Genomic DNA, 15,136 nt, shown 5'->3' on the forward strand with positions numbered 1-15,136 from the left:
TCAATGGAAGCGTCCTCTCCACCCCAAAGGAATGAGTGGTACCACCCGTCTCCTCAAGAACCAGGAGGTAGCCAGATAACAGTCTGGCCTTGGGGGAGGTCTATGCTAAGTGTCTGGTGAGTAATTAGATATGGTCACTGACAACAATTCTAATGGTGGCCTCAGGCTTTTTCACCATGCTGTAAGTACACGAACACAAAGGGATAATTGATAAATTAGAAGAGCTGCTACTATTTTTTAAAATGGATTATTCTGATGAAACAGTGACCTGTGTAATTATACATTTAGAAACTAATTGAGCTAATTTAAAAACATGACAATCAATAGCCAATTTTGCTATATTACCACTGCAGGATGTAAGGTACAATGAGGCACGATACATTGTGATATTGATTATATTGGAAGGAAGAAAAATAAACTATGATACGTCTATGGAAGTTGTTTTGATTGAATAGACTCTAAGTGATAAAAAAAATATGGACTCGTATATAAAAAAAAAAAGCTACATCACACTAGCTGATTTAGCCATATCGTTAGCATAGCATGTAACGAACAAATGGGGATTGATTTTTACATGAAAAAACCTAGTAAAGTTTAAACTCCTTGCAAAAGAATTTCTGATTGCGTCAATCTTTATAGGCTTTTTCAAGTAAATATCACTGTCCATTTTTTCAGTGTACGTAACCTCATGATATCAATGTATTGGAATTGCTTGAGGTAAAAAAAACTTGAAAAGATCGACCAAAAGTAGCGTAGACTTTTGGAGCAAAGAGATTAATAAAACTGCTGGAACATAGTGTGCGGGCAGTGGTATGCATGGCGAGCATAGATCCAAGATAGGGTGGGGTCTTGCCAATGATTGTTTTATAGATAACATACAGTAGACCAGTCAACTTGTCTGTGTGAGGGAATTGCTTCATATACCGTAAAAATTATTTGAAATTATTTTATGCAACATTGTCCAATGAGAGCAAGTGGTTTTTGTTTTGTTTTTTACCATCACTTCCTTCCCTGCTTGTTTGTGGGCGTGTCCGACCCGCCATAACCACGAGGACCAGCTGCACGTTGGGAATTGTCGGGATAATAATCTCTCAGGACGTGGTCGTGACTTGTTCCCGCCCTCGGGAGGGAAGCTTAGGTGAACCTCATTGGCCTCCGGGTGTCAAGAGGATCTTCCTGTTGGTGGACAAGCTCGTCTCCAGAAGTCTGTATGTAGGACATGTTTCCTTTTTCACACAATACTACAGTCAGTGATGTATAACATTTTTTTTTAGAAACAGCAAAGAGAGACACAAAACGGACATTCAGTCAGTTAAAAAGTAGTCAGTTCAGTCAGTTTATTCAAAAGTAGTGAACCTTCACATTTAACAAAAAAAAAAACATTTTAGAAACACAAAAAAATGAGTGAAGTACAAGAAATAGCAAAACACATTATGTCTAAGTTTACAAAAAAAATGGTGAAAAAACAAAAGAATAAATAATTGGAAAAAAAATCAACACAAAATATAGAAGAAATCAGGGCAAAAACTAATAAAAACATGAAATACAAAAAATAAACTTGTATCATTAGCCTAATAGCATAAATAGTAAAGTCCTTTTTAACTTCATAATAAGTCATACTATACCAAAAAGCTTGCCAAAAATGTAGTGAATTTCTTTACGTCTCAGCAGATTCTCAGTCAGCAAATTTTTTTGTTTTTTCTTCTTGTTTTCTGAAAACATTCAAAAATGACAAAGGCAATTATGCTATAAGGCTACCGATATATTGCACCATATTTTAAATGAGTGCTTTTCTAATTATAATTGTTATCTAGCTCGCTAAAAGGCCAACAACAGCATAGCATTCAATTATGTTCCCAACCTTACCTTAGTGAAGACAAAGTTGATTTTTGTGTATGGGAATGAGAACCAAAGCACGTCACTATTCAGTAATGACCTTTTAAAAGAGCCAAATATTGATCAAATACAGCAGAAATAGATCCACAACACACAAAGAAATGAAAGAGTGAAATGACATAATGAAGTACATAATGACACGTAGCTCCCACAGATGATGAAGCAGCCCTGAGGGCGGAGCTGCCATCATTAGCACTGATAAATCTCACCATGTGACAAAGTGCTGCAGGCAGCCTTCATTAGGAAACATTAACAAGGCCACAAGTGTGTTAATAGCACTGATGGACCATGTTAAACATGTTAGCTGGTGGCCATACGCGTCATTACCATTGCAATTTATTCATTTTTACACAGGTGCTTTCGCAATAATAGAAGTCAGTGTGTTGCTTCCAATTGGAACACAACTGCATAGTTCAAATATCACCTGTATATTAGTAAATTCACCTATATAGATAAAAAAACAAAAAAACTATCCTTTGTTATTTAAAGGCAAAAAGCCCCGTCTATTAATAGCATTGCTTTGGCGCCATTTTGTTTCCAGAAAACTATGTGGAAGTGAGGTGACATGCTTTATTTACGTCAGGCCATTGCCCTGTATAGTAGTATAGGTCTGGTGTAATTTTGTTTCCAAGGAACTACCATATATTGAGGGAAGGGAGTTGGGGGCGCTTCATTATGTGAAGCTGTAGACCATTCTAATATAAAAAAAAATAGAGCTTTGCCGCCATCTCGTGAGATTAATGGGCCATTATAAAGCATTTGGGGGTGGGTTGTCAATTACTCCCGGATTTTTTAAACAATAAAAACAGCACTTCAGTGCTATGCATTATAAAAACAGACAGTAGTAACATAGTTGAATAGAATGTAAAGAATGAAACAGTATGATACATAGACAGACATATTGTCTATGTATCATACTGAATTCAACTTTGCATCAACATTTGCTATTTGTCGCAGATTAGAAAGAATATATGACTGCGAGTATTGTTGTATGTTCTGTCTGCATATTAATTACCGAAACGTAGATGCTAGTTTCATTAGCCCTTCTATGGAATTTTGGATAGTGTGTTAGGATTAGGCTAGTTAACTTTGTGTTTGAACTTCGAAAAATCTGCCAATCTTCTGCTTGTTGTGAAGTTGCCTGGCACTATGGCTAACACCTTCGACTCAAATTTTTTTGCTCTCAACTCAAGACATAAAAAAACAAAAATCGTCTGAGCGACAGGGACCCTTCCTTTTTCGAGTGTCAGAAAGTCTGCTGCGTGTGGCCTCCACAGTGAGAAGCTGAGGCTGTTAAGCAATTTTTGCAGCTGTCAGGTTAAACAATCAGAACAGGACGCCGCGTGACAGGCCAAACATGGCATGCACTAGATGCGTACATAAGAAAAGTATTAGTATCAGTCACCAAAATGGAATTCTTTTTACGCTGTGGATTGACTCGGCGGAAAACGTACGACGATTTTCCCCTTTTTTTCCTACGAAACAAACAAACAAACAAAAAATGAAACGCATCCTTGCTGATCTTCTGTCCATTTCCAACCACAGCTCCTTGTATATGTTTTTTGGGGGGGGATATAAATCATTTTAGAATGCAAAGTAAATAGATTAGGATACAGTGAGGGATTAGGCGCTGTCAGATTAGGCAGGCGAGCGCGCCACGTCGACAGCTCTGACACCCGCCTGGCGGATGCTCAGGAAAGGTGCCACGCTTTAATGTTGCCGCTTGGCTCCTGTTTATGAATAAATCTCTCTCCCTCTCTTTGAGCAACATTCAATATATCAGTCACATGATTAATGGAACATTTTCAAGGTGAAGAGAGGTTTTGGATGACATTTCAGGTTGAACCTAAATACACTATCATTTTTTTAAACTTTTGAACTAAATTTGTCCTTTGAACTTTTGAATGTCAACTGTTCAATGTTTCAATTGCTGTTCTTTAACAATGAGTAAAATTCACAATAGGTATTTGAAACATACATACAGGATGGGCCTTTCTGTGACTCTTTCAGTATCTCTGTTACAACTTGCTGATGACACTAAGATATTAAACAACCAAGTGAATCTTCATACAGAATATCTGTCTGTTTCTCAAAGTTTCTGTCCCATTTTATTTAAACAATGGGCCTAATTAACATAATAAGCAAAAAAAAATCTAAACCAGTTACTTGGATGTGTTTGATGTGGAAAAGACCATCATTGGGTTGACCTGTTTAGGCATCGTCAGCGATACATCAAAGCCTAAACTGGTCCTTATGCTGCGCCATCAGTGTGGCTTTCAAGAAGTCCTTTGAAATCCAAATTTATCGATAACAATGATAACCAGTCTGAGCATGCCAGGTTCGTCGTCGTCGTCTTCGTAGAGGGACAATAAACACAAACATTCGATTATATAAAGATAGTTAAATCGATCCTATACTGTATATGTATTGTAACTAATAAAAAAATAAATAAAACAATTGTCAAGAATAAGAATGGGTTCAAAGTTGAAAATCTATGAAGATCTACTGGGTATTATTGCAAATTAAATACTGATTAAATACTAATGTATATTGATTAGCAAAACCTTGAGAAATGGCATTCTGCAAAAAAAAATGTTTTTTTTATTTTTAAGTTTTGTCAAGGGTTATATTTAAATACATGCATTTCATAATATAAAACAAATAAATAGATAAAATGCATTGATAAAAGTCAATTTGTATTTTTTTTTTCAAATGAATTGCAATTAAATAAATTAAATGTGAAAGAATAATGAATAGAATTACATTTAATGAGTAAATGAAATAAAACATGTGGGGATTGGGTGAAAAAACAAAAAACAAAAAAAAAAAGATCTCCAAAACGATAAATTTGCGAATGTCAAACTGCAAACATATGAGGATTGTTATACATTACTTAATTTAATCTGTATTAATTCATTTAGACATTGTATAATGAAATGGTAATACATAAATAAATAAACACTCAAACTACAAAAATAAATTCAAATGACAAAAACAACTCACACTGAGGCCACCTTGTTCATCTTCCTTGCTCCCTGCAGAGGAAGAAAGGGAACAGACGTTTCATGCATAAACATAAACTTACATGCACACGCATATACGCAATGTGTGAACAGGCCTGGTGTACTAATTGAACATGCCGCCCCGGCTGATGTTTAAGTTGTTGTCACTCATGGTGATCTCTCTGCCTGCAAGCATTGTGCGTTAATAAGCTTGAGATTGACATTAAAACCCTTTTGCTGACATTTAAAACAATGTGACGCAAATCGCCTCCATTAGCCTACAGTCTGGATTATCCTTTTTTTTTTCTCTCTCTCTCTCCAAGAGAGCTCAGTATTGTTCATTCGGTAATTTTACCGATTTGACATGTCATCATCATTGCTCTATCTCTCTTTTTTTATTTTATTTTTTTAATTATTATTTATTTTATTTTATTTTGTATGTGGGTGAGAATGTGCATGTGCGTGTGTATGTGTGTGTGTGTGTGTGTGTGCGTGTGTGCGTGCGTGCGAGTGTGTACTCATTAGTTCACCTAAAACCTATTAAAACTCTAGCTAGAGTCGTGAGGTTGTCAGGAGACCCGAGGAAGGATCAAAGAAAAGAAAGGAAAGTGAAATCCAGCACTGACCAGACATTACCTACTACAGTACTCACCGGATTACCAACCAGAGTCTGTCACCAACCCCAGAAACATCTAAATTCCAACAAATTAGACCTCAAGAGACCAAAGGAGAGACTGGGGAAAGGAAGGAAGGATAGATGAAGCAGAGTGAGATCCACAGACATCACCGATTCAACGACCAGAGGAAGAAGCAGATTGTGTTTGAATTTCAATAGATGCTGGTGTGGTGGATCTGCCATGCATGAAAACCTCCACCAAAGAGGGGAGCCGTCGACCCCGGCCAGGACAGAGCAAGCACCACCCCCCAGGTCCCCCCAGGCCACGGCAGCACCAAGGGACAAACCCCGGGCCCTGCAGGGGCCACCGGCTGAAGAGCAAACCCAGGAGCGAGGAGCACCCCCAGCCCGACACGGCCCGCGCCCCCAACCCAACGCAGCAGGACAGGGCACGGCAGGCCCGCCAGGGCTCAATCCACGGATACTGGGGCCCGCCAGAGGTGCCAGGAGGCCCACCGGTGCGGGGAAGGCACAACACGGGGGAGGAGACGACAAGAAGGGAAAGGGCGGCGGCAGGGCCGCAGACAGAGGGGGAGAGGAGGAGGAAGGGTGACGAGGGAGAAGGGACAGGCAGGCGGACCCAGCAGGCCACCCAGCAGCCTGCAGAGGGGCAGAGCCGCCCACGCCTAGCCAGGGGGGACAGCACCTATAGACTTAACCCACTGGCATGTAGTGATTCCGAATATTATCCCTTAGTGCCCATTGTAGGTGAATCTTGAGGAGTTGGTGACTGTAAGGTGTCGTTTGATGTAGTCTGCTCGATCCTGCTGGCAGCAACTGGGTTCCTGACTATAAAAACACAACCATTAGTTACAAATGGCCAAATACAGAAACCGCAATGTAAATTATCGTGATGTGGTGGCTCACTAACAGGCAGAATTAAGTAACCAGATTTAGGTTAAAATATTTTATATACGTACGTAGACCATGTTTCTATACATTTTTATATTTGATTTTTATTTGAGGCAAATATTTTTTCCATTAAAATGTGATTTATGAGGAGGTTAGACCATTGATCGATATTCAGAGTTTGTTTATTTTTCCAGTTAACAAGAATAGTTTTTTTTGCGATAATAAGGGCTACAAGTGTAGATTGAAATTGTTTACGTGGTAAGTCAGTTGTTGTCAGGTCACCGAGCAAACACACAAGTTTGGAGATAAAGGTATCCTCCAGTCCAAGATAGCGGAAAGTTTTTCTAAGACTTTAGTCCAGAAATACATAACCGGAGTTCATAACCATAAAGCATGAAAATAAGTGTCTGTAGTGTTTTGAAAACACTGGAGACAAATGTCGGAGTCTGAGAGTCCCATTTTTTTCATCATATATTGAGTAATGTATGTTCTATGAATAATTTTGTATTGGATAAGTTGTAAATTTGTGTGTTTTGTCATTTTAAATGCGTTTTCACAAACTTTAATCCAAAAGTCAGATACCGGAGCTATAGACATAGTCTCCCATTTTGAGATGGGTAAAGACATTTGATCAGTATACGAAAGTAACATATATTTTTGAGATGTTTCCTGTTGTTGTCGGAGAAAGCTTAGTAATATCTTTAGCTAAAACAGGCAGTTGGAGCATACCCCGAAGTGTTGGAATTTGTTTCTTTATCATACTTTTAACTTGGAGATAGTGTAAACATTTTTCGTTTTTTATTTTGTATTTTTGGAGCAAGGATCTATATGAAATAAACATATTATCTGAGAAAAGATGGTGGAGATGTGTAATTCCTTTCTGCTCCCACACACCTAAATAAAACGATTGGTTGTTAAATTGAAAGTCTAGGTTATGCCATAGGGGAGAAATCCCGCAGGGCTCCACTTGGGCTTTTGTAATTTTTAGTGCCTTCCACCAGGCAGTCAGGGTTGCGGAAATCATTGTTTTTTTTTAAACAATTGTGTCGCTTAATCGTTGTTGTAATGAAGAGTAAATCTAGAAGTCTGAGGTTATTACAATCCTTCTGTTCTCGTTCCAGCCAACAGTTAGTATCTCTGTTGGGTTGTACCCATAGAATGATATATTGTAGCTGGTTAGCTATATAGTAGTGCATACAATTTGGTGCCTCTAGACCTCCTTTGGATTTACTTTTCTGAAGAGCAGATTGACTAATCTATACTTTTTTTTTATTCCAGTAAAATTTTCAGTCCAATGGCAACATCACAATCCCCCATCAGTCCGCAAATTGGAATCATTTGATATGTTGAATCGCTACTGAAAAAAAGCTCACCGAAATGCTCTGTTTCGAAACAAAAAACGGAGAAAACAAGCTTTTTGTGAAACGATGTTATTTCATGCACTCTAGTGAATTGTACACTTCTTTTTGTCCATGAATGATGCCACAAACACCTAAATAGTGCTTTACTTCTGTAAAACACTACCACCAACAATGAAAAAGTGTTTTTAGATTGCAAAATACGTTTATTTCCATTCAACAGTGTAACAATTTGACAAAACAATTTCGCAAACTATTTACAAATGTGTGCAACTGTGGTACTATTTACAATTATGTGGATGTTTCAAATACAGTTTTTCTTTTTGTAACACTCCCCTGCGTGCAAGGAGACGGAGCAGGATTTGCACAACAGATGCGTTTCACTGCGATTGCCCCTTTCGCGTGCAGACGTTACACTTTCTTGATGGCCTTTTTTTCCGGGGAATAGCAAGTAGCAGACTGTACCCACTCCTCCGATGAATATGCATTGGACTCGGGGTACTCTTCATCGTCCGATTGAACGTCCGCCTGTGCAGAAGTGCTCGGTTCGCGTTTTCCGGTGTTTTCCGGTGTTAGCATCGCTAGCCGGTGAGGCTTTATGACGTGGTCATAGCTGCCGCGTCAACGCTTCCAACTTCGGCGTCAACGCTTCCAACTTCGGCGTCAACCTCGGAGCCACCATCATCATCATCGTCGTCCTCACTGTGCTCTTTAGCATTGGTCGATGAGCTGCTTGCAACCGGTCGCTATTGTTCGCTTCCTCAGCCATCTAGCTCCGCCTCACGTCTTCTACTGCCGCGTTAACGCTTCCAACCTCGGAGTCACCATCATCATCATCGATAATGATCATCGTCGTCATCAATGTGCTCTTTAGCACTGGTCGATGCTTTTCGTCTTTGAAAAAAATGCTCAAGTGTGAGCTGCTTGCAACCGGTCGCCAGTTTCGCTTCCCATCCCCAGCCATTGTCCCCTTTAGCTCCGCCTCACGTCTTCTACTGACGCCTACCCAATCTTGTCAAAAGAGAGTCATCGCTGCTATCTAGGGGCCAAAAATAGTCATTAGGCTAACTAGATCTGCTTGAAACTTTCACCACAGCTGGCCAAGGCTTTCCTCCACCCGTTTCCCCAAAAAAAATTAAAAAAAAATAAAATTGGAGAACGTCTTTTAACGTCCTTGGCAGTAAAAGAGTTAATAGTTTAATGGCTAATTTAACCACACAATTTCGAAAATACACTATACCTGTATGACAGTCATTAAGATGTGTCACTTGGTTCATTAAAGCAAAATAACAGTAATCGATCTGGTGTTGTGGGTTGTTGCTTGTCTTTTTAACACAAAGCAAGTGTACCATTTTGAATGATAGCTCTGGTTGTGAAAGACCTAATTTGTTGCTTAAAAGAAAGTAACTATTTGGCATTTCTCATGTGTGTGGTTAACCATTGCTAGTCTTCAATAGAAAATGAATGGAAAAGAGATCTGGTCAAAGGCTGAAAAAACTGTTTTGAAGGACAGTTCTGACAGCAAATGGAGATACACGATTAATCAAAACAAAGTAACAGCAATCAGTTTTCTTCGACATTTTTGTATAAATCATCAGGTTCAACAAAACAAAGTAAAAGTGACCAGGCTTCTTCTTCTGTGTTTTATTAGTCAATGCTCATCTCAAATACCAATTTAATAATGAGGTGTGGTCAAAAGCATGAATAAGCATTTCAAAGGATAGTTACAAACGTGGATATACTTGGTTCATTAAAACAAAGTAAATGTTCTGCCTTTTTTTCTGCTGCGTGTTATACATTGGTCTCCTATGCAAAGTGAATGAAGGAGATGTGGTCTGATGTGTAAATATGTTATTAAATTATAGCCCTGGAAACAAATGGAGATTTATGGTTGATTAATACAAAGTAACAGTGACCAGGTTTCCTTATCAGCACATTATATGGGTCATCGCTCATCGCAGCTGAAAGTAGAACTAAGCATTTTGAAGAACAGTTACATTTAAGAATGGAGGTACTTGGTTCAATTAAACAAAGTAATAACAATAACAAATGGATACAGTGCTGCTCAAAAGTTTGTGAACCTCTTTCCAATTGTTTTAACCTGATCTGAACCATTACATTTTATATGAAATAACAAATGTAAGTTGATCATTTCAATGCATTGTTCTTAAAAAACAACAAACTATTGTGTTGTCAAAACTTAATTAAAAAGAGTTTTTGGTCAATTCATGTAGGTGCAAAAGTGAGCCCTGAGCTGCATTGCTTAAAACAAGCAGTCATGTAGAATCAGGTAGGACAAATTGGTAGCTAAACTAACCACTGAAATGGGCAAAGAAATTGTGCATCACTGACTGAAAACAGACAAAACCACGTCACTTTAGTCTTACCCAGGTGAACCCCTACAGGTCAGTCATGCTGAGAAGAAGAGAAATCTCAGGTGACCTCAGGAAGTTGGTAGTGACATCTGTCTGGGGAAAGCTATAAAGTCATAAAAAAGAGCTTCATCATTCCACTGTGGAGCAGATAATCTGCAACGAGAGAACACTGAAAATTACTACAATCCTGCCTAGAAGTGGACGACCTTTTAAAATATCACCGAGAACCACAAGAAAAACGATAATTCAAGAAAAAAAGCCAAATCGAACATCACATCAAGGGATTTGCAGACGTCTTTTGCTGCATCGGGGACACGTGCATGCTTCAACAATCAGAAGAAAAGTCAATCAACAAGACTCTCATGGAAGGTAGAAGCCTCTGCTCACAAAAAAGATTAATGCTGCCCATCTCAACTTTGCCAGCGAGTACCTGGACAACACTGAAGCTTTTTGGAAGCCCTTTCTGTGGACAGATGAGTCTAAAATTGAACTGTTTGGTTACAACTAAAACAGTCATGTTTGGTGAAAAGTCAACACTGCATACCAGCAAAAGAACCTTCACTCTAGAGTGAAGCATGGGGGTGAGAATGTTAAATTCTGGGCTGGCTTTTCACCCTCAGGACCTGGACAACTCCACATAATCCAGGAAATCATGAATTCAGAGGAATTTTGTGAAATTCTGGAACATAACCTAAAGCCGTCCTTTGTGAAGTTACAGCCTGGTAGACGATGGATCATGCAACATGACAATAATCCAAAGCATTCCAGCAATACAACCAAGGAATGGTTGAAGAACAACAAGATTCATGTTCTGGATGTGCCCAGTCAAAATCTTGACTTAATTTCTTTCAAAATACTGTGGCGGGACCTGAAGCGGGCAGTTGAGAGAGGTTGGATGGGCAGACGCCCCATCCAACCTCTCTCAACTTGCTGCATTTTGCAAGGAAGAGTGGCAAAAATTCCCCCAAAGTAGATGTGAAAGACTGATAAATCACTAAAGAAAGCGTTTGGATGAAGTTCTCATTGCAAAAGGAGGTGCAATGTCCGATTAAGTGAGAGGTTCACATACTTTTGCGCCCATGAAATCTGAGTTTTTCTTAAATCAACAACTTTTGTTCCAGAATGAATGACAATATTATAATTAGTTTTGTTCAAGTCCATTATTTTTAATGTCAGCATTGTAGATTTGGGTATGACTAAACATTTAATAAGGTTATTTTAATATTTTATACAAAAACATCTGACCATGCCTGCAGGGTTCACAAATTTTGAGCAGCACTGTACATTTTAAGACACCAACAACAACAAAAACATTACATTTTGGTGTAAAACTACTGCTGTAAGGTACATGTAAGATGACACGACAACAACATTTCATAAAGTGCGGCTGTGGCTTGCATGCAACTCATATTTATTCTTATTTATATTCCTGTGATTCTTTCATCTGCAAAGGTTAAACTGCAGCCTGAGATAAGGTGTGTGTGTGCGAGACACAACACTCAGATAGAGTGTGACAGGCAGACGAACACACACACGCATGCGTACACACACAAGCTGGTATTGGTATCCTGGCGGCTGAGTTTGTCCCTTACTGGTTTGTCTGTCAGCGCCTAACCAAAAAAAAAAAAAAAAAAACCCAATCCAAATTCATAAAGTTACATGATCTCAAAACAATATAACAATATTGTGTACCTTTGTTTATTCTCTACAGTCTATGGACTGTAGCCTATTGGTGGGCTAGGGGGGATCAACTGTGGTCTTTGGTAAATGACAATGGCCCGAGGACTATGGATGAATGGTCTACCAAATGTGGCCTATGGACTATATCTATGGCCATTTGCTATGCTTTGCGGAAGAAGGTCTATCGGTCGTTGGACCGGCATTTGGTACTTGGCCGCATAGATAGTCCATGGATTATGACGTAGTAACTATTGTCTTTAGAATATGGGCTATGGCAGAGGTGGGCAATCTCGGTCCTCGAAAGCCGGAGTCCTACAGGTTTTGGAGGTTTCTCACTTCCAACACAAGCTGATTCCAATCAACAGGATCGTTATCAGGCTTATGCAGAGTTTGTTGATGAGCTGATCATATAGCAGCTGTGTTGGAGAAGGGCAAAATGCAAAACCTGCAGGACTCCGGCCCTTGATGCCCACCTCTGGGCTATGGTCTGTGGGCAAATAGCTCACAAACTCAGGTCGACTGTATGTTATCTTTGGCTAATGGAATGTGGAATAATGGCCTATGCTTGATTGGTTATAGTTAAATTTATGAATTATGGACTGTGGGCTCTGTTTCTAATTGATGATAAAAGTGAGAAATACATGTTAAATTGACACCACTAACGAAAATAAGCTGCTCCGCGAATGTAGCTGAGAGACTGGCGGCCATCAAAGAAACGTTGGGCCGCATCCCAGATTCCCGCCCATTCTCACTCCGCACAGATGTGGATTTTTGGATTTGGGGGTGCACTTTGGGGAGGGGGAGGCGAGAGCCCGTGGACTACCATTGTGCTTGCACATGGAGCCAAATGCACTAAAAGCTAAGCTGTCGCTTGTTTCGCATGGGAAACAAATACATTTCATATGAGAAAAGATTACAATGGCGGAATGCTACAATAATGCAATGTAACTTTTTTTTTTTTTTAAAGGTGAAAGCTTTTTGGACGTCTCTCTTTGCGATGAGCTTTTCTTGGCCTCGGGGCAGAGTGTTGCCAACATGCTTCCTTTATAGAATCTTAAAAAAAAGGCTTGGCACCAAGCATATCTGCTGCAGCGGACCTGAATTGGCCAATAGGAAGGGATTTTGGACGGGCTTAGAGAAGGCAGGGTGGACGGAGTCATCAGTCATAGCGTCGCGAAAAGCCTCAGGAGGACGCAAAGAACACAAATCCCGTATAAACACTCCATTATGATAGTTGTCCCCCTTTCACAATACAGCCACGGATGCTTATATTTGTGTGTTTAGTCACACTCTTCATTCATACTGCGTTGTATTAAACCATCAATGGGGTTTCGTCAGGCGTTCCAAATGGTGGGGTCTTGAAAGCACTGTGGGCTGCGCCAGCAACTAAGAGCAAGAACCGATACGGCTTTGACATTTCAAATGTCACCAGAGAGATGAAGACGTTTGCTTTCATACGAATCATAATGCACACAATGATGAAGCGCGAAATGTAACACACAAGAAACGCCGGCTCCATGTAATTTTGCGCGAACAAAAAGAGGGAAATTGTTATGTGCAATACAACACTTCTGACATGTTCACTGTAAAAAATATTGCCCATCACCCTCAATTTTTTAAATTTTATTTGCCTTTTTAAAAATTCCTCCTGGGGAATGTGCGTGCGTGTCTTAAACCTGTTTTTTTTTTTCTGTTCAAAAAGGACTCTTTGAAGTTCCCTCCAGCAGGGACTGAATTTTGTTTTACAACCCACAGGAAACACATAGCTTAGCGCCTACGGACCGGAAAGCCTGTTTAGCAAGCAAACTAGCGATAGGACTGCTTATCAGTCCCCATACCATCTTTTATGGACTGGTCTATCCACAGGAATCAGCCATGTGTTGTTGGAAACAACGCCCCTTGGAAGTTATACGGTACAACAGTGCCCTTCAGCGGTCACTATCGGTTATCCTCAAGAATCCCGCCGCTCCTAATTAATCTGAAGTCTACATAATTCGGGACATAAACGGACTCTATGTGCTTCACTGACATCAAGTGACTTCTGTTTATCTTTGTACACAGCCTGTATGTCTATCTCAAATGAATGATGTGTGTAACTTCTGTAGCCACCTAAGTTTAGCTAATTAGTAAGCTTAGTGGATTCAATAACTTCATGATTGTGGTAATGTTTGGAATGTATTCAGAATGATAAATGAAGCATCTGGCTTGTCAATCCTGATAAAAAATGATCAAATGCTATCACAAAAGCTTGGTCTCAGTCGACCAAGTCTGCTCCATGTGCACGGAAGAGGCGGGACCAAACTGCCGGCCCCTCTGTGACACAGTTTAAAGGTTAGGCTGTGACTGATATATTTGTGTGTTTACTAAATAAATTTGTTGTCTAGAAATTCCATTTCTGCCGAATCATTTGTGATGAGTGGATTAGTAATTCTCTTATGAAAGCAAAGAACTCCATGATTAACTAAAGTAGCAACTTCAGATTCTGAATACTTGATAATAGGATTTTTACCGTTTATTTTGCTCCTACAAACAAGCAAAGTCAAAGTGATGCCCCAGAGGTTGTTGAAAAAACTGCAACTCCCCTCAGTACCGTCTAAATTTCTCATAAGCCATTACGGCAACCAAAATAATCGCTACATCACTATAATACAATGTAGGCCAATGGGCCTGGGATGGGAACAGAAGTTGATGGCCTCCATATGGTCTATGGACTATGAACTCTCTCTTATGTTTTTTGGACTAAAATCAATTAACTATGGCCTCGAGTTTAAGGTCTGTTATGATATATGGAATGGTCATTAGAATATGATACATGGAATATGGCCGACATAATTTGGTCTATTGTAGTGCATTGGCTATGGTCTATGGATTATGCTGTGTGGAATATGGTCTTGGCTATGGCCCATGGAATATAGATAATATTCTAAATTTGTGTCTAGCGTAAATAGACTACAACTATGGACTGTGATGTATTGATATATATTAGGGCCTGACGATTAATCGGCCACCGATTATAATTGGCTGATTATTGCCCTTCAAACATCTGCCAAAACAATCGGCTAATTGGACTAAATGGCCGAATAATTTGCCCTTAAAACGTTATACAGACGCTCCCCTACTTACGAACATTCGAGTTACGAACAACGGTACATACGAAAATTTCTGCGCGTACAGTATGTCGAAAAATGTTCGGAAAGAAATGCTGTAAGTTAGATTTTGTATTGCGCGTAGTGCTTCTTTCCGCCGCTAATACCGACGATTGGCGCTGTGAGAGCTCATTGGAGGCTGAGCAACGTG

General features: G+C 39.6%; 1 protein-coding gene across 11 annotated transcripts in view; it reads right to left on the reverse strand.

Annotated features, from left to right (window-relative positions):
* Nucleotides 1–1,503: 1,503 nt before the first annotated feature.
* wdpcp (WD repeat containing planar cell polarity effector) overlaps nt 1,504–15,136 on the reverse strand; it is a 115,557-nt gene continuing 101,924 nt past the window's right edge. For 7 of the 11 annotated variants that reach the window (XM_077582669.1, XM_077582664.1, XM_077582666.1 and 4 more), the window contains exons 16-17: nt 4,900–4,931; nt 1,725–4,249 (exon numbers count right to left, since the gene is read on the reverse strand). In XM_077582669.1, coding sequence (XP_077438795.1) covers nt 4,198–4,249; nt 4,900–4,931 — 84 coding nt within the window. In that variant the 3' untranslated portion in view covers nt 1,725–4,197. The other 4 variants (XM_077582674.1, XM_077582672.1, XM_077582671.1 and 1 more) reach the window with 4 other exon arrangements.

The sequence above is a fragment of the Vanacampus margaritifer genome, chromosome 12 (assembly GCF_051991255.1).
Source record: "Vanacampus margaritifer isolate UIUO_Vmar chromosome 12, RoL_Vmar_1.0, whole genome shotgun sequence".
In the NCBI taxonomy this organism is placed as follows: Eukaryota; Metazoa; Chordata; class Actinopteri; order Syngnathiformes; family Syngnathidae; genus Vanacampus; species Vanacampus margaritifer.